The sequence below is a fragment of the Rhipicephalus microplus genome, chromosome 8, assembly GCF_043290135.1.
Source record: "Rhipicephalus microplus isolate Deutch F79 chromosome 8, USDA_Rmic, whole genome shotgun sequence".
NCBI lineage: Eukaryota > Metazoa > Arthropoda > Arachnida > Ixodida > Ixodidae > Rhipicephalus > Rhipicephalus microplus.
The window spans coordinates 118,612,693-118,638,146 of NC_134707.1; the positions used below are offsets into that span (position 1 = coordinate 118,612,693).

The 25,454-nt window shown below is 46.2% G+C and overlaps 1 protein-coding gene across 2 annotated transcripts; it reads right to left on the minus strand.

The window, feature by feature from the left end:
* Positions 1-3,941: 3,941 nt before the first annotated feature.
* On the minus strand, positions 3,942-24,386 carry LOC119164583 (uncharacterized). 2 transcript variants are annotated; one of them, XM_037416808.2, is made up of 4 exons: positions 24,051-24,386; positions 16,676-16,800; positions 15,034-16,080; positions 3,942-13,424 (listed from the first exon to the last, which is right to left on the minus strand). In XM_037416808.2, exons 3-4 carry the CDS (start codon positions 15,896-15,898, stop codon positions 13,384-13,386), a joined length of 906 nt encoding a protein of 301 aa, XP_037272705.2. In that variant the 5' UTR covers positions 15,899-16,080; positions 16,676-16,800; positions 24,051-24,386; the 3' UTR covers positions 3,942-13,383. The 2 variants fall into 2 exon arrangements, with proteins under 2 accessions (XP_037272705.2, XP_075728624.1); XM_075872509.1 differs by lacking the exon at positions 24,051-24,386 and adding an exon at positions 23,840-24,044.
* Between the last annotated feature and the right edge of the window lie 1,068 nt (positions 24,387-25,454).

Genomic DNA, 25,454 nt, shown 5'->3' on the forward strand with positions numbered 1-25,454 from the left:
CAACAGTAATCTGAGGTACAGTATGTAGCTCCTTCGAGAGATAGCGCCAAAAGGTTTGCGGTTTTTCCGTCATGTAAGAAGGCAGATTGAGCGTAAGAAAATGTTCCTTGGCTGCTTGAATCTTATCTTGTAGTGTGCACGCAAGTTCTTGTAGACCACATGTGTTTTTATTCTTGCGTTCCTTTTTAGTTTTCCTTTTTAGGTGAATGATTATGTGCGAAACTCGAAAGTTTTCTCTATTAACGCATGTTTCCCGGGACAGAATGTCGTTTTCTTCCCAAAAATATACAGTTTGCTTAAAACGTAACCATAACGCATTTACAACTTTTATCAACAAAAACTGTGGAAAACAGGTGCCTAAATAATGCGAGATGGCATTTTCATTTGAGAGTAATCTTTGCTGACAGTTATTGACAAATTCACGTGTTCACTGTTGCCTGAAATAGGGCAGTAGAATACGATGATTTCGTGGTCTGAAATACCCCTTTCACAGTATTATCATAAAATAGACTGCCAACATATATCGGATCGAGAAGAAAACATGAGGAGCCAACTATTCTGGTCGTTTCAGAAACTAATTGATCTAGAGAGAAAGAAAATGACATATACTACAATTATTCAGCACTTGTGTCGGTATTTACATGCGAACGGTTAGTCCATTTAATTCCGGGTGAATTGAAATCACCTGTGATGGTAATATTAGAATGTGAATTGGTGTGCTGTGCTATGTAATCATGCATGACATAAAGGTCGTAGCATTTGGAGGTTGGTGCACTCCGCCCAGTAATATACTTGTTCCGTGAAAGGTAAGTTTACACTAGACACTTTCATGACTATGTACGCCATCTGGAATGATGAATTTAGGGTTTGCTTTAATCGCAACAAGCACTCCTTCACCACGTGATTCTGTGTTTTTTCGGATCAGTCAATAATACGACAGTAATACTTCTCAATCCTGGGTAACTTCATGAAGCCAAGATCCGGTGATAACTATAACGTAAGGTTGAAGGGCTGCAACTGTGCATTCTAGCAGGCTGAGCTTATTTCCTGCACTGTGAGCATTCATCCATAAAGCTCTGACGGTTTTGGCACTTTGTTGTCACCTGTTGTTATCAGTTGTCGGGTCAACACATGGGAAAAGTGTTGGTTTTGTTCGAATCTTTGACCCTCATATTCACTCCAGATAAACGTTTTGTTGTTTATTTTCAGTTTGTCAAATGCCAATGACACTTTTGCCCCCTTTGCTCTGTCATTTACTGCAGAATGCCATAGTTTAGCACGTCTATCGCGTATCTTCTTTGTAACAGCCTGGGATATTAAAATCGGGGTGTTTTTCAGCTTGAAGCAACTCGACAAAATTTTATGTTTCTCGGTAAAGTTAAATAGTCTAATGATAACGGGCTGTGTCCTATTGCTTTGCTTGTGGCCGATTCTGTGAACTTGTTCTATGGAGGAAACTTTTAATCCTAGAATATTTTTCAATATATCATCTTGCACTTTCCCTTTGAGCGTTTTGGCATCTCCGTCAAAGGCCTCATTTATTCCGTAAATTACTAGGTTATTTCGGCTGCTTTTATTTTTTAAGTCGTGAACCTATGACTCTAGAAGCTTGATTTAAGCTTCTGCAGATGTACAAGATTCCTCATAATGTACTATCTTTTCTTCATATTCTTGCCATAGTTCACTCTCAATTACCAATAATGTTTCCTGCATATCTGCAACTATGGTTTCTACCTGCTTAAAGTTTGAAGACAGTTGCTTCAATGTTTTGTTTGTTCCCTTTTTGCTTTTTTAGAATGTGTCTCATTATGTCCCGTTGCGAACAATCATCTGAATCAGAGTCCGGACTGGTGTTTCGTTTCACACCTCCGGATTTAGTAATAGCAAACGCACAACATTAAAACAGTCTCACAAAATAACAAGATATTGTAGACTTGGAAGCACCGTCAATATCACATCATTGTCTCTGATGAAAATGAATTTTCGGTACCGACCTCTGCGATCAAAAAGAATTTGATCAGCATCCGTGCTCTTTCGGCGCTCCCAAGTCCACTGAAAGGTACATGAAAATGGCAGTCGCTCTTATTGCCGTGCCATGCTGTATCCGTACCCATCATCGTGCTGGTCAGGAGGTCTCAATTGAGGACACCTGGTTCCGAATCATGCGATGTGTTTCGTCTGATAAATCTAGCAAAACAGACAACTGGATTCGTCATAAGACAAATCCAGACAGCTGGATTTGTTTCACATGCTACCTCTTCAACATGGACAGTTATAATACTGGTTTCTGTCTATATGTAGACCTTGTTTACTGCATAATATTCATATTTCTTGTCATTTATATGGGCTCATACTTATGGCTCTGTATAGATGGTTTTTTCGTTTTTTCAACCTACTCCTGCATCTGCCCGAGGAGCACCTGCAGCATTGTGAAATAATAATAATACTAATAATAATAACCCGGGGGAGGCGAGAATTTCGGGGGGCTCCAGCTCACTCGTGCCGGTCCTGGCTGGCGTGTTGCTGTTTCGCTATGAATGGCTTAGTAGGCTAGCTGGTGATGCATCATGGAAGGCTACACAGCACACATTGCTGGAGACGAAAGAAGAACACTCAAGGCACGTGCATAGCACCATGTCTTGTGTATTATTCTTTATTTCCGTCTACGTGTAGCTTCATGCTCTTGCAATATTTTTTCCTCCTTCATTTTTCTATGTCCTTTGGGTATGTCTTTTTGTATCTGCTAAATTGTATTGCATTTTTTTTGCTCTCTCCCTATCATTTTTTTGTGACGGTCTTTCTTTTTTTTCCTGTTTCTCTAAACTTGTCGCATCCTCTTAATATCTCATTCTGTCGCTCTATTTTTTGTCTTTCATTGTATTTTTCTTTCCGTAATATATGCTTTTGCTCTCTCCTATTCTCACCATCAATTCCCTTTTACAAATCTTCCCAAAGTACTTTATTATACAAGGCTCTACAGCGCAGAAATTTTGTCAATGTGTCTTTTTGCGCTAGTTGGTTACATATGCTTCAAAATGCGTGTGGCATCGCGCTAATACAAGACAGGCGCTAGACAAGTACAAGATCCCCCCCACCCCCCTAGAATTTTTCTCCTCTGTACCGCTGATATGTTAAATAATTATTCATTACTTCATATAAATGTACTTTGGTCATGTGTACGTCTTTGTTTTTTTGTTTCAATAAAATTTTTTAAAATAAAAACCATGTTTCTAAACTTCGTCTAATACTGGTAATTAAGAAAGAAACTGTATGAGGTAACCATATCAAGCGGCCGTCATTACAAGCAATTAAGACAGTAGAAGTCCTCACAGCACATTAGTGGCTATTGCAGAAAAGACGGGGCTTTTGCCCTTCTTCTCCCTTATCAGGGACGCGGCTAAGTGCCCAAAGCTGGTTAGTGGAAAATTCCAGCCCACAAAAGCAAGGGGCTCTCCTAGCAGAATGCGTTGTGACCTTGCGCCGGCATGGAACGGGAACATGAGTCTAACGAAGGGAACAAGGCTCAGGTTATTTCACAACTGCACTGGAGTACTTATCTTGGCCAGCTGGTACAAGTCTACAGAAAAGGAGGAACAGCACAAACAGAACAGAACTGAGACAACAGCACTTAGTCTGCCCTTGCCCTGCTCATGCTGTCTGTTCATTTCACAACCCCTTGGCAGCTTACAATGAGAAACCGAATCCAAAGCCATACCCCAGTGCATGCCTACTAAGTGTTCTATCTATAACCACGCACACAACTGCATAACTTCATACACAAAGCAATAAACCATATGCCACATTTAGCATACAGGTGCAGAACCAGTTTACAAATCAGGACTTTTCAGCTGTAAAACTGCAGAGGTTCAAACAGGTTGAATTTCTGAGGACAACCTGCGGTCGTCAAAAGTTCATGCCTGAGCCACAATATTGAAGCATCATTTGTAAAAACCAAAGTGATTTAATGAGTAGCAAATGCATTAATTAATAAAAACATCTGTTCTAATGACTCACAATATAACTTTGCACTTTGAAAACAAAACAAGTGCAAACAATCTAAATATCAACAGGAGAGGGCGCTGCGGCCGCCGTTGAGAGCGGACGCACCCCATTTAATCTCCGCAGTTTTTGAATGAATTCGCAGGAGTTTCAGTGCCTTAATCAAAGTTTGGTTACCATCGACTCCCGAGCGACCATGTTGACCTGGGGACACCAAGTATCACGGTGAGCGTGCCTTTTTGTGACATTTACGACCACATTTACATCGCCAACGCATGTGGAGCGTTTTAGGCCTACTGGCGTTCCGACCGAGCTAAGCCGTGTCCACAACACGCGGACGCTATACGGCCCACAGAAAAGATCCAATCATGGGGGGTGGACGAAACAGCGTCTCACGACACTCTGGATCGGCACGCCGATAGAGATAATGTGACAAACCTGCATGAAGCTAAAACAGATGCCGACGGCTGGATTAAAGTTACGCGACGAAAGAAGCACCGCGAAGCTCGCCGCGATGACGAACCATCCCTGCAGCGCGAGACCGAAATGCATGGCCGCAAAAGAGGCATTGTGAAGAAAATCCTACGTACGAGTAAAATGCCGAGGCTAACAAAAGGAGACATTAAGGTGATCATGAGTCCACGGAATGGCCTGAACCCCCACACGGCGAGCGGGGTGGCATTGCACGAAACGATCAGGAGAACGGTGTCATAATATATGGCGCACGGGGCTAAAATATACAAAAAACAAAACAGTGCGCCGTGCGGTGGCGACTTGTGTGTCGATCCGTTTGAATGTGTGCGCCGTGCGGGGGCGAATTGCGTATAAGCCATGCGGTGGCGAAGAGGGCGGCGATCGTGTGCGCAGGGTGCCTCGAGACAGCGTGACCAGTGCGGGGGCCGTGCGCGAGGGTCGGAATTCCAAGGTTGGGCTATCCTTCGCTGGGCGTCCGGTCCACGGGAGAACCCGGAGCCCTACCCGGAGCCCTGTCTCGACTTAGAGCACTCCCGCCTGTTCCGCTACGAGGAGATCGGGCCAGGGAACGTGCACGAGGCCGGGCCAAGGCCTTGACGCTGTGTGCAGACGGGCACACTCAGGGTTCGGCCCACGAGCACGCACAGGCCGAGGGCGTCCATCGTGGAGCGGGTCCCTTGGGCGCAGCGTCCCGGCATCAACTGCCGCGGAGTGGACCTCTGGGACTTCACGCGGCCAGACCAAGAACTGAGCTACGGCATCGGCCAGACGGTCTACGTACGACGTCTTCGACTCGGCGACCTCATCGGCTCCGACAAAAAACTGTACGCTACTGCTTGACTATTTCGCGTAGCACCCCTTATGTCCAATGTAACTTTTACTATTCGTTGAGTCCTGTCGTGTGTGTAAAGTTGCGTGCTGCATCATTCTTTCTGGAGCGAATCCTGAGCCCAAACATAACATCACAAACGGCCGGCATAAATGAAACGAAACAATTACAATTTGCCCCAACTACACTCAAAACATCCTGGTTGCCAGCGTGCCCGACGAGGAGACGGCAGGCAAGTTAGCAAGGATCCACTCAATTAGAGTGGGGACACAAACAACACGAGGTCAGTGCATGTGTCTCTGCGCCAGCAGAAATGGTCAAGGGCATAATAAGGGACGTTCCGCTCAGTTATACGCAAGATCAACTCTCCAGGGCACTGGTCACTACGAGGAACTCCAATCTCGCCTGCGCGAAGAGACTCAGAAACACCACTACAGTAATCCTCCTCTACAAATAAAACAGACTCCCGACGTGGGTTTACATTAACAGCATAATGATAAGAGTCGCACTCTACCGGAAGCAACTAGATTTCTGGCGGGAATGCAGAAGACTCTGTCACAGAGCTGACGTGTGCCCGAGACCGAAAGTCAAACTCTGATTTGTGGCACTAAAACCCCAATTACCGCGCACAAGTGCTCGGCAAGGTGCAAAATCTACGGGGAAGCCCACCCTACCGCCGATCGCACATGTAAAGCAAAGTACAAGGTTCCGTACGTGGTCAAGGTGAGGAGATGGCTCGCGAAAAGCAGGGGTGACCTGGAGAATGGGAAAGAGGGCGCACTCACTCCCGAAGAAGGCGCGGGGGACCAGTAACCGGCCCTCTCGCAGCATTACCCATCGGAACGTCACCCGAAGAGAGGCCGTTCGAGGTCAAGGTCCAGTTCCCAACAACGCAACAGAGCCATTCACCCCCACTCCTCCTCATCAGCAATAAAAATGAGGCCTCGCAGTACAAGCAAAAGCCGCAGCCGTAGCCGTACTGGACGAAACTCAAGTAGCGAGCACAGTTTCTTGTCGGGCAATGGGCAGCGTCCAGCTGGCGGAAAGCCAAAGGGATCACGCAGGGTTACTTGGTCACACCTGGCAGCTCAAGAAAGCAAGAGTCCGGAAGGGGACTCAGCCCCCAAAGACAAAGGTAAGACCTTGAATTCGCCCATCGGGATGCAATTAGAGAAGTTAGACAAAGAGAACAAAGAACTAAGGGACGAAATGAGCAGGGCGAAACAACAAAACGAGAAATCGGAGAAGAAGATCGACGAGTTGCAAAAAACGCTAAACGAAATTCTCAAGTGCATGGCGGGACACGCAGGAGGTGCCCCCACTCAGCGTGTGCCTATCGGGCGCACCAGTGCAGCGGCAGAAGAGGAGATTGACATGCTCGACGTAGAGGGACCGACAGTTGGGTCCAAACAAAAATCAGAATGGCGCGCAAGCGGATGACACAGAGAACACGCAAGAACCGAAGAGACCCAGGTCAAATGCCAAGAAAGTAGACGTGCTCGAGCAAATGATCGACAAGTTGGTGGATAAAAACGGAACGCATGTTTGAAATGCTTCTCACGAGGCTGAAGGAGTCCGACGCTGAACGGAATGCCCAACATGCAACCCTAACTACACTTAAGGGTAGATATCCCGCCTCCCGTCACTCGCATTCCGACAATCATCAACAGAAGCAATAAAGTCAATGTCACCCACCCTGGAGCGGAAGGGATGCACGGTCAGTCAAGCTCCTACAACACCCTCGCATGACCATGGCTACTCCTCGCGTGCACAACGGCAAACTCATCGTCTGGCAATGGAACTGCAGAGGCTTCAAAAATAAAAAAGCTGCGCTGATGCAGTACATGAAAACGATTTCTAAAAAGAAATTTCAAGATGTGATTGCTTTACAAGAGCCTTTTGACCACTCCAAGCTTCTGGGGTGCGTCACGCACTATCCGTTCTCCGAGAGCACAGTGCAGAGCATCACGATGTGGATCCTTGTAAGGGGATTAGCGTTTGTTGAGCACAAGCTGGACGTGGCAAGCGACATTGATAACGCTCTAATAGAAATCATACCAAGCAAGGGGACAACAGCTAAGTTGTTCGTCCTCAACGTTTACAGCGCCCCCTCGAAGAAAGATCTCACTAACAACTTTGACTCTTCCGCGAAGCGATGACAAAAGCCGCCTCCGAACCCTTGTTGATTTGCGGAGACTTTAAGGCCCCACACACGCACTGGGGATATGGCTACGCCATGCCCAAGGGGAGGAGGCTGGCCGAACTAACGGACGACCTCGGCCTCGCCTTGCTAAACGAGCCAATGTCGCACACCAGAATCTGGCAGGGTGTGTGCTGCGACACGACCCCGGACCCCTCGATGTGCGTTAACACGGACGTGGTGAGCTGGGAAAATACGTTTGAAGACCTAGGAAGCAATCATCGAATCCTCAACTTGGTCGTTGGCAGGAACGCAGAACAAAACGCAAATTGCAAAATCAGGATTGTCGATTGGGACAAATTTCGCAAAAACAGGGACAATGAGAATGAAGAGCCTATCAAAGATAATAGGCCATGATGCAAGAAAATCCTAGCAGACGTCGAGAAGGCCACTAAAGAAATCGAATGGACAGACTGGTGGGAAGAAGACCCGGGCGGCGAGAGAGCTGAAGCCCCCGACCCAACCAGAGTGGACAGCCATCTGGCGCACCTCATCCTTGCCGAAAAATCGATGCAGCACAGAGTAAGCAAGCAGAGGTTTAATAAAAAGCTTGTGGGAATTGAGGCTGGCCCGCTGCTTTTGCGCGGGCTTTCCCGCCTTTTCTGCCGTTCTCATGTCCCGACATGTCTGCCCTCCTTTGCTGTCTGCCGCGCTGGAAAGGGCGGAGTGACGTATAACTCCCTCACCCGGTAGCGGATGTTGACTGTGGCGCCGCGCGTGGGGACCCCCGAGAGGTTTTCGCGCGCTGCGTCGGGAGCGGTGAGGTACTCTCCGGGACAGCAAGCGGTGAGCCACGAAATCTTTTCCGTCCGTCGACTCCCGTCGCTCGGGGCTCGTCGGACTTCGCTGACGGCGCCTCGCGCCCGATGCGAACGCTCACCTTTTGTTGCCTCGCTGCGTACTAACGGTCAAAGGGCAGTACGGTGTCCTAGTGAGTGGCCTCGCTACGCCGACCCGTCTCCCTCCGAAGCCAACGCGAGCGCCTTTGCCCTCGCTCGAGCAACCGGGCCCTTTGTCCCGGTGTCTCCGTGGATCACCTTTACCGCGGAGACGTGCTCGTGGCACCCTGTGTAGTACTTTGTGCCCGTGGCGTGGATAAGCCTACTTGCTTTCCCGCCGCGCCTTTTTGCAACGGGCTGTACTGCGTTGGTTTTGCCATAATAAAGTGTTGCGACTTGAGCAGTATCGTGTTTCCCGCCACGGCGACGGTTAACGCGTGCCCTGCGGCTCACTAAGACCGGACCCACGCTGGTGGCCGTACTCTTTCGGGATACGTGTACACCACAAGCTGCAGAAAAAAATCGCCGAAGTCAACCGCGAAATCGAGACACACTGTTCCCGCTTAAGCGAGCAGGAATGGGAAGAGCTTTGCAATACCAAGGACGGAATTTATGAGCGCGGGACGCACCTGGAAGATCCTGAAGCACTTGCTAGATCCCCCCGGTACCAGGACGGTAGTTCAGGCAGAGAAGGCCAAGTTACAGCACAAATACAAGGACGACCCGGAGGCCCTCACGGACGAGGTCGTGCGGACGCACGTCAATCACCCCGAAGGCCTAGATAATCCCGACTATACTGGCGCAGCTAACGAAGAGCTCAACGTGGACTTCTCTGTACAGGAGATCAGGGCGGTTCTTCAGCTACTCAAGACGAAGACGGCGCCCGGCCCGGACGAAATCATTAACAAGATCTTCAGGAACCTTGACGACAATGCCATCGTAAACTTATGTGAGTATGTCAATGAGTGCTGGAGGACTGGTCGGGTTCCGCGCAAATGGAAAATTGCAGACGTGGTGCTTATACCCCCACCAGGCAAGCCACTGGTAGTCAAGAACATGAGGCCGATTTTTCTCATGTCGTGCATCGGCAAGGTGATCGAGCATACCTGCCTGAATAGGGTGGTGACGCTCCTTGAAAGTCGAAACGCGTTTGGCACCCACATCATCGGGTTCCGGAAAGGACTTTCCACACAGGACTCAAAGCTGCAGATTAAAGAACAAGTCGTCGCTGCACCGAGCACGCACCTTCGCGTCATACTCGGGCTCGATCTCAAAAGTGCTTTCGACACTGTGAGGCACACGGCCATACTGGAGATCGGTCAGCTAAACCTAGGGGAGAAATTCCACCCATATGTCGGCAGCTTCCTCGACAGGCGAGAAGCACGAATCAAGATCGACGGGTTACCACCAAAGGCGGTCGAGATGGTAGGTGCCGGGACGCCGCAAGGCTCCGTGCTCTCCCCAATGCTGTTCAACCTGATTACGATTGGCCTTCCGGAGCGGCTCAACGCGATCAAAGGCATCCACCATACAATCTACGCGGACGACATTAGGATATGAACCACAGAGAGCATGAGTTCTGGGAGCATGCAAGATAGGCTGCAGCGAGCGGTAAGCGAAGTTGAGAAGCACCTCGAAGACACGGGGGCTCGTCTGCGCTCTAAACAAGTCGGAGATCCTGCTCCACAGACCTCGGAAACCAGGACGTCCCAAGAGGGACGTGGCCGAGGTCCGTCAGACGGGCGTGTGTGTCACGACAAAAGAAGGAGTCCGCATACCCATGGTGTCCAAGATACGAGTCCTCAGCCTCTGGTTGGAAGAAAACGGTACCAATCCCAAGCTGGTCAGCCAGCTGCAGAATGAGTGGCAGCCGCCACGAACCTGATATGAAGAATCACGAATAAGAGGAAAGGAATGAAAGAGCACAATGTAGTGACACTAATAAAGGCGTATGCTTTAAGCCACATCGCGTACGTAGCTGCTTACGTCAATTGGAGTACAAGCGAAAGCAACAAGCTGGACATGATCATCCGCAGGGCTTACAAAACTGCATTAGGCGTACCTCACTACACTTGCAATTGCAGGCTCTTTGAGCTGGGCGTGCACAACACGCTGCCCGAAATCATCAAGGCTCAGAGGATTGCGCAGCTCGAAAGATTGTCGGGCGCCAAGACCGGAAGAACCATCCTTGACTCCCTCGAGATTCGTTACCACTGGACACAGAGACTAAAAATGCGCTATTGCCAGCAGTCAAGAATTCTATACTCACAGAGAATATGCCCCGAAACATGCACCCATTGCACGATGCCGAAAGGCGCAGATGCAGAGGGTAGGTGATCCTTAAAGAGCACAGCAGCCGAGAAAGTGTCCTTTTTGTCGATGCTGCTAGATACCCCCGGCCCGACTGAGGACAACAGCAGAACGAACGAGAGCAACAAACACGCCAATCCACACCTTCCTTCTCCATGGCGGTGGTCGACACGAGGAAACAAACTCCGGTGACGGGATCTGCGAGGCTCCCATCGTCTGAGGCGGCAGAAGAAATGGCCATAGCCCTCGCAGTAATTCATAGTGGAAACAAGGACACTCTTATGAGTGACGCAAAGACGGCGGTCCGAAACTTTACGAAGGGATGGGTATCTGTCGAGGTGGCGCACATGCTAAACGCCAGAACGGAATATTTCAAGTCTGGTGCGATTGTTGCCAAGTCTCTCAAGTGGTTCCCCCGGCACGTGGGAGAGCTTGGCAGCGAGCAAAGATCTGACCTCCCGTCGAACGACAGCGAGCGCGCCCACTTCGTCGCGAGACTGCCGCGACGCAGACAAAAGGGCTGCCGCTGTGCGACACATTGACGACTGCGAGGCACCTGAGGTCGGAAGACATAATACCTCCACGACGCCGATAACAGACCACGAGGCCTTAAAGGACTGCAATGACATCATGGTTACCTTCCACGAGATCCTAAACCATTACAGAAAAACGCGACGACGTTACCCGCCACCCCACATGCAGCTAGAAAGGTCTCAGGCGTCTGATCTGAGGCGTCCGCAGACCGACACATTTGAGAATCCCCGACACCTGCATAGACTGTGTCCCTCGCTGCACCCGTCACCCGGCTGTCTGTGGTGCGGGCACGAGACAGCCGACATGGTGCATATACTTTGGGAGTGTGAGTGCAGTGTTCGCCGCCACTACTGAGCCGCCCTTCTCAGCCAATGTGCCGTGGACCAAATCTGGGCTGTCCAGTGAGCCAGGACTACCGCCGAAGACATCGCACGATGCTCAGCGGACGACAGCTCCTGGAGGCCTAGCCCGGGCCAGTAATTCCACGTTGGATCCTAATTAAAGTTTATTACCTACCTACCTAATTATCAACAGAACTTTGCTTAAAATCCAGATTTCCATGAAAGGTAATACGACTACTATGACATAAATTGAATGCTGGGAAGATAAATACTGCTTAGATCAATTCTCGCATCATAAGGAAATGAATGAGCACTTCGGAAAATAGAACAAAAGTGCGTTCAAATAGAGATTGCACATTTGACAAAGGTGCTCATAGTGGCTCTCGTTTTTGACAGCAGGCAGCCTGACCAGCTGAATAACAGGGTTCAGGCTCGTAACACTTGCAAACTGGCTGTACAGCACTCGTGCACCACCCAGTCATATGAAGACGTTGCTAGTGATGACTGAGGCTTTAAATTTTTTTTGATTTCGACAGCTTGAAATGCAACACTAGCTTACTGTTCGAGTGCTTGAACTGTGCATGACTGCTGGGACTCGACTTGACTTTCCTGATGGTGTTGGCAATGGATGAAATTTTTTGCAGTTTCGGGTTACCTTGCAAATTTATTTTGCCGGCACTGTCAATGTCCCTGGAAGAGTTCTCGTGCATTCTTGCAAAGTGCTTGCAGAGGTCTTCAAAAGTGCCAAAGGAGATAAGGCACACGGAGCACACAGGCGAACCTGCATATGCTCCAAACAGAAGAGAATCAGGGCCACTACCATCATTATCCTTGAGTACATGCATGGTGTTCAGACTAGCCGAATTATGAAGAAACTTCCTCAAGTACAATGTTTCCATTAACTTTTTTGCAAGAGGAAGCATCAATGTACACTGACGAAAGTATTTTCATGTGAACTTTACCATTAATGCTCGTCTGAGGCTTTGTGAGTAAGGGTGTTTTCTTTGATAACCATTCCAAAAGCTGTGGTACGAAGGACTTGATGTCAAGGTCATTTGGCACAAAGGACGAAACTCCTGAATGGTTGGATTCCTCCAAGGATTGATCAATGCCAATGTCACTGAGATCGTCCAATGCTGATGGAAGTTCATGCAACGGCTCGTCTTGAAAAGATGGGCTACCAGGGACTCTTGTACGCAAGCTGTTAACCATGGGTACTGCACAACGCGTTGGAGTCTCTGCGGTTGTATTTTGGTCATCTGTATCGGAGGATGTGCTCTTTCCTTGTTGCTGCTCCACTTCATTCAAGAGAACAGCAGAGCTCACATTACGAATTGCAATTTTCAGATTTTTTATCATGGTTTTACCCCTCTTTTGAAGCTTTGCACGATTGGTCCACTTGAGATAACGCTGACCTTCACGAACCCATGATGGTGCAACAAGCTTGCCGACATCAATAATTTTTCCATCCTCAAATTTCATCACCGAAAATGGGGGCCCTTATGACGATAAGCAACATGCGTGAGCAGATACCTCGTCCTCTTGTACGGCTTCAAGCAATGTCCACAGAAAAATGCCACGGAGTGTTCAGTAGTCATGTGATGACAGTAGGAAAGCTTTGTGTCCCACTGCTTATGACAAGTGCGACAAAGATATTTTGAAGTGCGGTCTTCTGCAATATTAGCGTTTTCCACATCTGTTCGAAGAGTGTCCGGGTTCTTATTGATTTTGCAATCTGTGTGACCATTTTCTGCATTTTTTTCTTTCAATGGTATATCACCACCGTCAGCAGCTTCTGATCTCAGTTCTATTGCTTCACATGAACATGTTTCAATTTCAAATGATGTGGGTATTAATGATTGTGGCAAGGGCACAGCTGGACGCCTAGGTTCTCCCTCAACACTTTCCAAAGCCATCTCAACAGTTGGCACGACGGCATCTGGAGCCACGAACATCACCTGCAAATAGACATTCAGCAGCTGTATTTGGCCTGCCTGAGCACTTATTTTGTGCAATGCCTCTAGGACACGCCTTAAGAGCGGAGGGCATTATCAAATTTTGATCAGATTCACTTGACCCTATTAAGTCATCAAATTAAGAAAAACCTTTTACCAGACAATCTATGACGGAGATGCCAACACAGCAGGCACTAGAAATGTCTGCTAATCATATCCTACTCCACACAGCATGAATGCGCATTCTATGTGCACCTCGCATCAGTGACAATGCTCCTTGCATTATGTGACAAATAGCATTTACAGTGAATGCAATCTCCTTTGAGGATACCTTGGACTCAATCTCGGCAGCTGAGGACACTGCTGCCCTCACCTCATTTCAGGATACTACAGAGCTTTTTCGTTAAAATACTGAACTCAAATGAAGCCATGCTATATGTCCTGGAAAAAAAACATAAATCCCAACCAAAGCATAAGAAACTGACACACTTTCAATGAGTGAAACTATTTCTACTGAGTTAACTGCTCATCCAACAAATTTTAAATATTTTTAACTGCCCAACCTTCAAAAGCAACTTGCATTCACCCAACACACCACTGCCGACTCTATAAAACCTTCTGAATGTTTGTGAAAGACTACCCCTTCAGATGCCATGCCACATCTTCTCTGACAGGGTACACATCACATCTTGGCAAAGCAGAATATCGACCAAGTCGCCTCGCTTCTGTGTAGATACTACAGACTCTCAAAGTTCCCCTCCCGAGGTTTGGGCAGTACAAACAAACAAGTAGTGCACACAGATAGTTGGGTGCAAAGCTATCCGCCTGGATTACAATGCAAGCGTTGTAATCGAGGCCCACTATTAGAGCATAGCATAGCCCTGTAGAGTATAGTACAGTAAATGAGAGCAAGGAGGAGAGATGCCATGGTGAGGAGGAAAAGCAGGAGGGGGAGAGAGCAAGGAGAGAAAGAAAGAGACTTGCAAAAAAGGACGAAAGAGAGGAACAAAGAAAGAGAATATAACAAAGCCCGCCAAGCTGCACAGTGCCTTCAGGCTAGGCAGCACTAGAGCATAGCTGCTGCTTTTTTTTTTTCTTCTCTTCTACAAACCTTATTTCCAAAGCCCGCCAAGCTGCACAATGCCTTCAGGCTAGGCAGCACTAGAGCATAGCTGCTGTTTTTTTTTTCTTCTCTTCTAGAAGCTTTATTTTCGTTTCCTTTATATAGCCTGCTAGTCTTACCTGGGATCATTAAATGGTGAGAGTAATTTGGGATGCACTTCACTTGCACACGAGCACTTCCTGCAGCAACTGCTTTTTTTTTTTGGGGGGGGGGGGGGCAAAAGTCCTGGTTTGATAGCTCACTCACAAAGCCAAAAGCTGTTCCCAACCCAAAAATTAAACCAGAAAACAACTTTTTTTAATCTAGTTTAGCCCGAGATTTAGCGGGATATTAGAACACCATGCTTTCTCAACAAAGTAACAGTAACTGTGTAGTATGTGGCAATGTTGATTAAATCTTCCCATTGTTTGATGTTGAAACTTAGGTGCCCTGCATAAAATATTTTAGAAGTAAACTGGAACAAACAGCATTAAAAATTTTGAAAAATACCTTCCTTGGCTGCCTTGGTGCCGGCGAACCGGGGACAGAGGACGAGCAGTGCCAGAAGGCCCAGCCTGGTTAACGTGGCTGCCTTGGTGCCGGCGAACCGGGGACAGAGGACGAGCAGTGCCAGAAAGCCCAGCCTGGTTAACGTGGCATCACAGACACCACAGCGACACCAAGGCGCCTCCAACGAAGGCGCCAGCGTAGCCGTGGCCAGACAGCGGTGGTACGAGGGCCGGGACGTCAGTCGCGAGTCGCACACCGAGCACACGTGAATTCGATTGTTAACACGAACTAAGTCCTCGAATTCCACGTGGCGGCGCACCGACTGCACGCGGGACGTCCAATTGGCCCCGCTGTACTTGATGCTCCAGTCGCTGACCGGACACTGCAGCTCTACCGGGGCAGGGAGGTAGACCCAAAGAACGTCGCCGTCCAGGATCGGCTGGCGTGGTTGCACCGGGATAGCAGGGCGTGAAGACGCCGGTGCTTGCAAACCAGCCGGTCCAGACGAGGGCGACACAGTGGATGCCAGCAAAGAGGGGCCCGCTGCAGGGGAATCCAAGTCCCGTGCCGAGGTCGCTGAGGAGGGGGTGGTGCCGGGGAGCCAGAAGGGGCAGGAGCGAGGCACCACCCAAGACGACGACTCCTCGCGGAACTCGGGCGGGCGGGATCCATGGCAGCGGGACCGGCGGGCAGCAGCAGGGCCGGGCAGAACGAGGTGGGCCTGGCGGCAGGCGACAACGGCGTTGCGGTCACGACGGTGACCGGAGCCCGATGACGTCGTCAACAGGCAGTGACGACCGGGCCAGGCATGCAGCAGGCGAAGAGCCAGGCAAGAAAATGAGCTGTAGACTCTCGCCAGCACCATCCAGCATCCGGAGGTCGCCAGGGCCAGCCAGAACGTCCAGGGCCTCCAGGGTCACCAGGTCCACTCCTCCGCACGTCCAAAAACGAGTCCCCACCGGTCAGCAGCAGCAGGTGCCCTTCCCAAGGGCAGGCGCAGCCAGGAATGTCGCCTTCCAGGGGTTGCCGGGTCCCCGGGAGGGAACGCTGCTCGACCGAGGGCCAACAGATCAAAATGGTCGTTTTTATATACATACTGAGTTACTATAATACATTCAAACAACGATGTTGTCCAAGAACAACCAAATCACTATTCCTTTTCTGACAGCATCCACAAAAGTTAAAAACTATTCTGTTGCAATCAATATACTTATCTCACAGTACAGTCTATCAGTGATAGGAAACTAATGCGGCAAGTTTCGCAATATGACCAAGTTGAAACTTTTTTAAAGGCTTCCTCCCAGCAACTACCTCAACTATATAGTACTCTTCTGTCAACTGCATTGATTTCTTGAAATTACAATAGTAACCTATGAATTTAGAGCACCCTTCCATGTTGTTTTTCATGGAAAGAACGCAGAAACAACACTTTGGCGCAGGCTTGTCGAGAATCATCGAATTTCTGCCAAGAAGTAGCAGGTTTCACCTGCTTGCACAGCTTGGCAAAATAAGTGCGGCTGTTGCATCTCGGACTTAAGCAACAATTCATCTCTATGGCGAAATAACAGTATTTCCTGGAGTGTCAAAAACTGTGGTCACGAAGGTGTTAGCGGCGCGGAGATAGAAAAGAGCCATTGCTCACAGTGCACTGCTGTGGCAACCAGAACAAGATGGGTGGAGCAGCAGTGGTGCGCAAGGGGCCTGGAAGGCAAGTCACGGAGTGCCAAGACCAAAACTTGAGCTGCAGTCTCAACACGAGGAGCACTCCTGCAGTGGGAACAGTGAAGCAGCATGTCAGCATCACGGGTCAGGCAACAGTTGCTTACATCCTGTGGATCATGCCAAAGGCACTGCCAGCAGAACTCAAGGACACAGGTCAGGGTAGATGTCTCTCCAAGTTTAATGGCGCCATCCTAGATCAACATGACATCACGAACTGCCTGGGTGTACCGATAGAGGCGACATTCGCAATGATGCTGACAGGGTTATAATGTGAAGCTTCATCTGATCTTATATACAATAAGAATTTTTCTGCTCCTTAATGCCAGCTAAAAAGCTAAAAGCCGATGGATATTTTACGCATTTATAATAACAATCAATGGCTTCTCACAGATCCAAATAAGAGCTCAGTACAATTGGCCACTAAATATATGCTGCTCGACCGAGGACCGACAGATCAACATGGTCGTTTTGATATACATACCGAGTTACATATTAAGATACATACTGAGTTGCTGAGGCAGGTGTGAACTATACTTGCTACTACACTCACTAGCCCTAGAAAACCAAATTCTGGGCAGTGTCAGAAACAAGGCTTGGATTTAGAAATATATATATATATATATGTACAAGCCATTGAACATTCCCTAAATCATGCAGACTGAATACAAGTGTTGCTATTTCAATAAAAGTAGCATTTTCTTTAATCAGCCCCTCTATAAACATTAATGAGGTCCACATTAGAATTTGCCACTGTTTGAAAGAGCCTGAGAATTAAAATGTGAATCTTCCAAGATGGTGCCCATGAGATTCGTAAAACTGGAAAAAACAAAAAACTGGTGCATAGTTTTGTTCGGTTTTTATACGGCTGCAGAAAGGTCATACAATACTCCAAATCATTTTGCTAGTAACTTTGTTAGATGTAAGCAATCCTTTTAGTACTCACAGTTATGGAGTTACACACACCTCAGTAATTGTACGATCTGTGCTGTGTCTAGGGACTACTGCTATAAGCTTCTTCTAGATCTTTAAACACTTTTCTGCAGGCCAGTCATGTACTATGGCGAAGGCGACATAAGCGGTGTTAGGGAACGGGTTAGAACGGTGGTGTTACGGGGGTTGAGGGTCTGCCCACTTGGATTGATTGATGACACAGGCAGCCAAAGTGACATCTACTTCTCGCTTAAATTATGGCAACTGAGAAAATTTGAGGCTGGTTGGGCATTTTAGGGCAATTTTCATAAATTTTATGATTTTGGCACAGTTCGGTGCACAAATGAATAATTGTATCAAATTGACACAGCTGTCACTCCCCTGCAGTATCAAATATTGACCAGAACCATTAATCTTTTACGTGCAAGCTTACATGCCCCGCTTTTCAAAATACTATCACAAAGTGTTTCCTTGAAGTAGTTTACCACCTAGAGAGAAAGTGGTATTAGTATAAAGACAAATTGACAAGGTATTATTAAGCAAAGTAAAACAAGACAGAGAAACCATTCACCCGCTAATTACATCCAGAAGCACGGTGTCAGGTTACATAGCCTTAAGAGGGTTAATTATGCACAAACACGAATGCCGCATTTCTAAAACTGCTGTCATGGGATGTGTCCCACTTACTGTCAACAAACGTTCTGCAAGCAATGACAGCACCAACTTGCTTGCACATAACCAAAGTTCACAGAGCAAAATGTCGCTGTCTCTTCTTATACTAACGAATTCCCACTGCAATCTGTTTCATAACAACTGCTATTAGAAGCGATAACCATGTCTAAATATTTGTTTGCCGAATATCGCTGCCCCCTGAAGCAACATTTCCATGAATTGCCCTGATAGGCTTCAAGTGTTCCTTTCAACTCGACTGCCACCAGCCCAGTGCCCCTTTGCGATTGGGAACCTGAAACCCACCAAGCTCTAGAAACTTTGCGATCAGTCACAGAACATCACTCCAAGCTACAGCCATAATTCTGGTCATAATTACCCCCGTGGTCATTACAGTAATGCGGTGATGAAAGCGAAATTGTTGCTTTTGAGAGCAGATGGTGCAGCAGAAAAAGCGGTGCTTTTGAGCAGCTTGAAGTATCTTCAGAGTAAATGCTATAGCTTAGGGTTGCTATTGGTGTTTTCAGAGCACATGCGTGTTCCTAACGACTCCTGAAGTCTAGAACATGACTTAAGCATCTAATATTTATAACTATTATTAAAAATGCTGTATGCAGCAATATAGTTGGCATAAATCATAGCCGGAGAGGGGGGGAGGGTCAAGAGAGTTTGGACTTTTCTGGTTTTCAGGCTGAGGGGGGCACCACTTGCAAGTGTCCCACATGAGATTTAGTTTTAGCATGTGATATAATTTACGTAACAGTCAAGTATAGAGCAGTGAACTTTGTAAAAGGCTTTTCATCTTTTACTGCATACCTGTGTTAAATGCCACTCAGTGGTGTGAACTATGGAAATCGAAAAATTGTGAAGAGAGAGAGACCGATTGGAACAATACAATTGCTGGAGCTCGAACCCCATGCTCATCTTTTTATATTTTATATGAAAGCATAATTTATTCTTTATAAATAAAATTACAACCCATATTAAATATATGAATTGGACACCATTGCCTGATATGTGTCAGCCCTCGAGATTTTTCTGGATTCCTGCCATTGAGTAGCACACTAGGATGATAGTGTATACAGCTTGCTTGTGGTTTCGCTTAGGCTTACGGGACGGTCCCATGGTTCAACAACATTCTCTTTAGTTTGCCAACATCTTTTCGGAGCAGGTCTGGAGCAGTATTTTTCTTTTGGAGCAGTTTCGAGCAATCGGAGCACCACTTCCATCACAGCTAATGTAATCGGTCCATGCTGTTAGCTACTCACATATTGAATCACCGAGAAAACTTTGCCCATCTTTCATATTCCTCCTGTGGTATCTTCCTTGACAGCTTGTGAGCCTCATATCGCCCTTTACAGCTTCGTTTGAAGCGAGCGTCTAAGGCACTTTCCCAGTTCCTTGAGCCATGTCCTGTCCTGATTACACCACTGACACAAGACTAAGTTTGCAAATCACACCCTCCCGCAAACTCGTAACTCCACAATGTTCAGCAGCATTCCTTTTTTTCTTGTCATGGCTTTTTCCAATACAGAGCTTTTATGCTGCTTGTTGTTTCTCATCATCATCATCAGCCTGACTACATCCACTGCAGGACAAAGGCCTCCCCCATGTTCCGCCAGTTAACCCGGTCCTGTGCATGCTGCTGCCAATTGATACCCCCCCCCAACTTCTTAATCTCATCTGCCCACCTAACCTTCTGTCTCCCCCTAACTCGCTTGCCTTCTCTGGGAATCCAGTTAGTTACCCTTAATGACCAGCGGTTATCCTGTCTACGCGCTACATGCCCGGCCCATGTCTATTTTCTCTTCTTCATTTCAACTATTATATCCTTAACCCCCGTTTGTTCCCTAATTTACACTGCTCTCTTCTTGTCTCTTAAGGTTACACCTACCATTTTTCTTTCCATTGCTCGCTGCGTCGTCCTCAATTTAAGCTGAACCCTCTTTGTAAGTCTCCAGGTTTCTGTTCTGTAGCTAAGTACCGGCAAGATACAGCTGTTATATACCTTCCTCTTAAGGGATAGTGGCAATCTACCTGTCATATATTGAGAGTGCTTGCCAAATGTGCTCTACCCCATTCTAATTCTTCCAGTTACTTCAATCTCGTGGTTCGGCTCCGCGGTTATTACCTGCTCTAAGTAGACAGTCTTTTACAACTTGAAATGCACAATTACGTATCTCGAAGAGCTGCTCTCTTCCAAGGTTGTTGTACATTACTTTTGTTTACTGCAGAATAATTTTAAGACCCACCTTTCAGCTGTCCTTGTCTAACTCCATAATCATGAGTTGCAATTCGTCCCGTGAGTTACTCAGCAATGCAATGTGATCGACGAAGTGCAGGTTACTTTTTATTTATTTATTTATTACAAGTACCTGCATTGCCCATTGGGCATTGTTGTAGGGGGGTTAGTTACAGTAGAAAATAGAATACAAAACAGCAAAATTAAAAGCAAATAAATCGTGCATTACAGTATAAAGCAGAAATCAACACTTGTAGTACAGCATTAGAACAAAAGTACAAAACACAGGATTATACAACGAAAGCAGTAATTATACATATAAAAAATCAACAACCAAGAGAAGTACAAAGCCAACGTCAAATGTATGGGTTATTTCACCAGCTCAGAATGCTGTTTCAATGACTGTTAGGAAATTAGAATCGGAGATTATTGGTATTTTTAGCGCATTCCAGTCACTAATAGAATTTGGAAAGAAAGAGTATTTAAGGACATTCAATCGACAGGTATATTCTCTAATTTTATATAAGTGATCTTTCCGTTCGGACATATAACTAGGCGTCTTCAAATACCGCTCTTTAATTAGCCCAGTCTTACCGTGATATATATTATAGAGAAATTTAAGTCTTTGAACTTTCCGTCGTCCACAAAGAAGTTCCCATCCCAAGGCCTGAAGAATTCCCGAAGACCTTATTCTAAAATCGTAGTTTCCTGTAACAAACCTAGCAGCCCTTTTTTGCACCCTCTCCAACTTTTCTTTTAGTACATTCGTGAAAGGGTCCCAAGAAACACAAGCATACTCTAAAATTGGGCGCACATTTGTAGTATACAGGGTTTCCTTGAGTGTTTGCGGCGTGTCGCTGAAATTTCTTTGGAAAAAATGAATTAAGCGCGAAGCCTTGGCTGTGATTAGATCTACGTGACTGGTCCAATCTAGTGTTGCCGTGAATGTTACGCCCAGATACTTGACTTCATCTACCTTTTGTACTGCGCAGGAATTTAAGTTATAAGACCTGGATACTACCTTTTTTTTGTTATTAAATTGCACATGAAAACATTTAGTTATGTTCAAACTCATTTGCCACTGATACTTGACTTCATCTACCTTTTGTACTGCGCAGGAATTTAAGTTATAAGACCTGGATACTACCTTTTTTTTGTTATTAAATTGCACATGAAAACATTTAGTTATGTTCAAACTCATTTGCCACTGAGCACACCAAGACACAATCTTATCGAGGTCAGACTGAAGTACTGTGGTGTCATCAAAACACTTGACTGGGCAATACAGAACACAATCATCAGCATAAAGCCTCACTGTTGATTTCAAACCCAGTGGAAAATCATTGATAAAAATCAAAAACAGAAGCGGCCCCAGGACCGACCCCTGTGGCACCCCGGACAGTACATCAGCTGTTGATGAAGACACACCATTTATCACAACACATTGCTTGCGGCCGCTGAGATAATCCTTAATCCAGTCTATGAGGGTTTTAGGAATACAAAGAAACGACAACTTATGAAGCAAAAGACTGTGGGGGACGACATCAAAAGCTTTTTTGAAGTCCAAAAATACAGCCTCCAATTGAATGCCTTGGTCGAATGATGAAGCGATGTCATGTACGAATTCGGTTAGCTGTGTAACACACGAAAGGCCTGCGCGAAAGCCATGTTGAGACGGAGTGGAAAAATTATTATCTTGAAGGTGTTTTATAAGGCAAGAATAGATTATGTGCTCCAGTGTCTTGCAACAAACGGGGGTTAGCGATACCGGTCTATAGTTAGATACATTATCACGGAAGCCGGATTTGTGCAAAGGCGTGATATTGGCTAACTTCCACTCTCGTGGCAATTTTCCACACCTTACCGATACTACATACAAAGCAGCTAGAAATGGAGCTATATGATCAGCACATCGTTTTAGTATGTGGTTTGAAATACCGTCGGGACCATGCGCAGATTCAGCCTATTCAAATGTTTCCTTATACCTGATTCAGTTATTATGATATCATTCATAGCTGGTAACGATCTGAGTGTCGTAACGGGAGATATCGGGCTTGGCGGAGAAAAAACGGATTGAAAATACGCATTGAAGCATTCTGCTCTACTCATATCATCTCTAAGTAGTTCGTCTAACTAAGGTACTCTCTTTCTAGTCTTTTCCAATTTAGTGCTCGTGACTGCTCCACACTTGAAAAAGAAGAGCCACTTCCTCTTTCAATGTGGCACCCTGACCTAGCTACTCATATTCTTAAGAAATTCTGTGGCCCTTCATTGATACTGCCTCATTATTGCTGCCATTTAATACTATCAATCTTGGTAATTTTTTATGTATGGAGCGCTCAAGTTGGATAACTGCAGCTGGGAGGCTTAGTGAGGTCCTTGCAGGAAATCTGACCTGCCCAGTTGGCAAATACCGCAGCTTAATGTGGTTATCAAGAGTCAATAAAAGCACTCATGGTGCCAAAAATCGTTACACTACGAAGCGCATAGTTATTCACGCTCAGATATTGGCCTACGTGAACTACAGGCACAGAGGCGCTTGGAGTTGGCGAGGCAGCGTGCCTACCACCTTGTCTTGAAAACAGCAAAAGACAAAAAATAAGCAAGTAATTTCAAAGCAATAATTTGCAGCAAGTTTCTGTGCATTGTCTGGACTCGAAAAAGTTAACCCTACTCCAAATCCGCAAAATTGATGTGCGTGCCGTTCACACAGATGTTGCAGACAACAATACGAGGTGGCAGACATTAAATACTTCTTGTTTCACTTGAAGAACCAAGTCAAACGCGAGATGGCAACTATGCGACCGGCGAGAAATCACCATGGTACAACAGCACAACGCTCATAGCCAACAGACTGGATTTTTTTAACAACTTGACTAGTAATCAACACTGTAGGACGTACATACATCTCAACACAAGCACCACGATGCTTTTAGGCTTAAGGCTTCGATGCTTTTAGGCTTAAATGACTCCGCGAACCGGGAATGGATTACTACGATAATTGCGGTAGATTGTGATTCTTTCCAACATCCACGAAGACGCCTGCACTTTTTTTACTAAAAAGAAAACCATATTCACATGAATACACTCGTGTTGTAAGCACCAAACAATAAGCCATCGGCAGATCCCGCCAAAACGTATTTCCACCGTTTTCAACGGCTAATATATATTACAAAACGCGCGTGGCGTTAACACGAACATGTTTTACAATAAGCGCAATTTTGTACAACTGGGCTTTCAAACCTTTCGAACAGAAACGGACGTAATCGGCCTCATTTCGTGGTCCCGATGCACGTTGTAAGAGCAGCAGCGGACAGTTTTTGAACCGAACAAGGAAAGAGTAGGCCAGAGACTTCACGGACTCCTCTGCTTTAGTGATCTAGCATTCACGAGAAATAAGCGCGCACAATTTCGGCAGAGCGTGCGAAAAAAGATTTAACAGCGGGATTCTTACCTTAATTACGCCAGAAATCGAGAAACATACACTGAGGAGCGAATCACAGAACCAGTATGGGCGAAAAAAAAACCGCAAAGAAAACCAGCTAAAAGATAAATAAACTTACATAGCAATTGAAGTAATAATGTAGGGTCTGTCCTCTAGCGGCAGAAAACCAAAGCACACTTTCTTTTTTTTTTTGTAGTTCACTGCTTTCTTCGCAAGAAACGCTCCCTGTTGACACCTAAAGTCAAGGCACGAGTGAAATTTAAACCCTTCACATACCTTCACTGAGAAAACCCAGTCCTCAACTGCACTATTTAAAGAAAAAAATCTAGTCTTTGCTTCACTAAGTGTTACGGCTAGGGGCGTTAGCCGCCGCCCGATGATGGTGGAGGAACATGGAGGAAGGACAAACGCCATGACGTCATATTCGTGAAGCCACCGCACACCACACGGAGGAAGGCCGCAGCATGGATAAATGGTCGGATGGATTGATTTAGCTATATATATATATATATATATATATATATATATATATATATATATATATATATATATATATATATATATATATTAGATCGGGTGGTGGCTAACGCCACTAAACCGTAATACTTAATGAACCATAAACTAGATTTTTTTCTTTAAATATTGAGATTGAGGGCTAGTACTTTGTAGTGAAGAGTTTAGTTTTCACTCGTGTTTTTACTTTAGCCGCCAATCCCATATCACCTTGTATTCCCTGATTCGAAGTATTCACGCGTGAACTCCTAAGGCGCAGGGACTGATAGTTGGGCTAATTGCAATTGGTGATACATTATGGGCAGTAAATGCGTTCAAACTCACGAGACGAAGAGAATCAAGAGACGCAAACAAGGGCTGACTCTCAACTGAAAAATTTATTGAAATATACAAATTACCTGAGCACATAAGATAAAAACACACAGAACATGTGCAGAGGGACCAGTGAAGAAACGTGTCGACGTCATAATAATTTTGCGCTACGCGTAACATCGCAGGCGCGACATATTCCATTCAAACAAACATGCTACTGATTAGGATTTCTTTTTTTTTTCATGAAGAGATATTGATGTCACACTAATGCAGGACTCCCCTTCTTTTTTGATATAGAATGCTTCGACTAGTTCTCTTGAGATGTGATCGCTATGTTTGAAGAGCACTGTCGTTTCATTGAACAAGGGCCTGCACCCACACGTGTGGCAGTGCGAAGAATAATTCGCGTACGTGCTGGTCTTGAAGGTTCCGGAGTGTTCTTTCAATCGTACATAGAGACAACACCCTGTTTGCTTTCTTTTAGAAAATGAGCAAGCAACACTACTCAACTCCTGTCCATAAAAACGTACGGCAGCTCCACTATATATATATATATATATATATATATATATATATATATATATATAT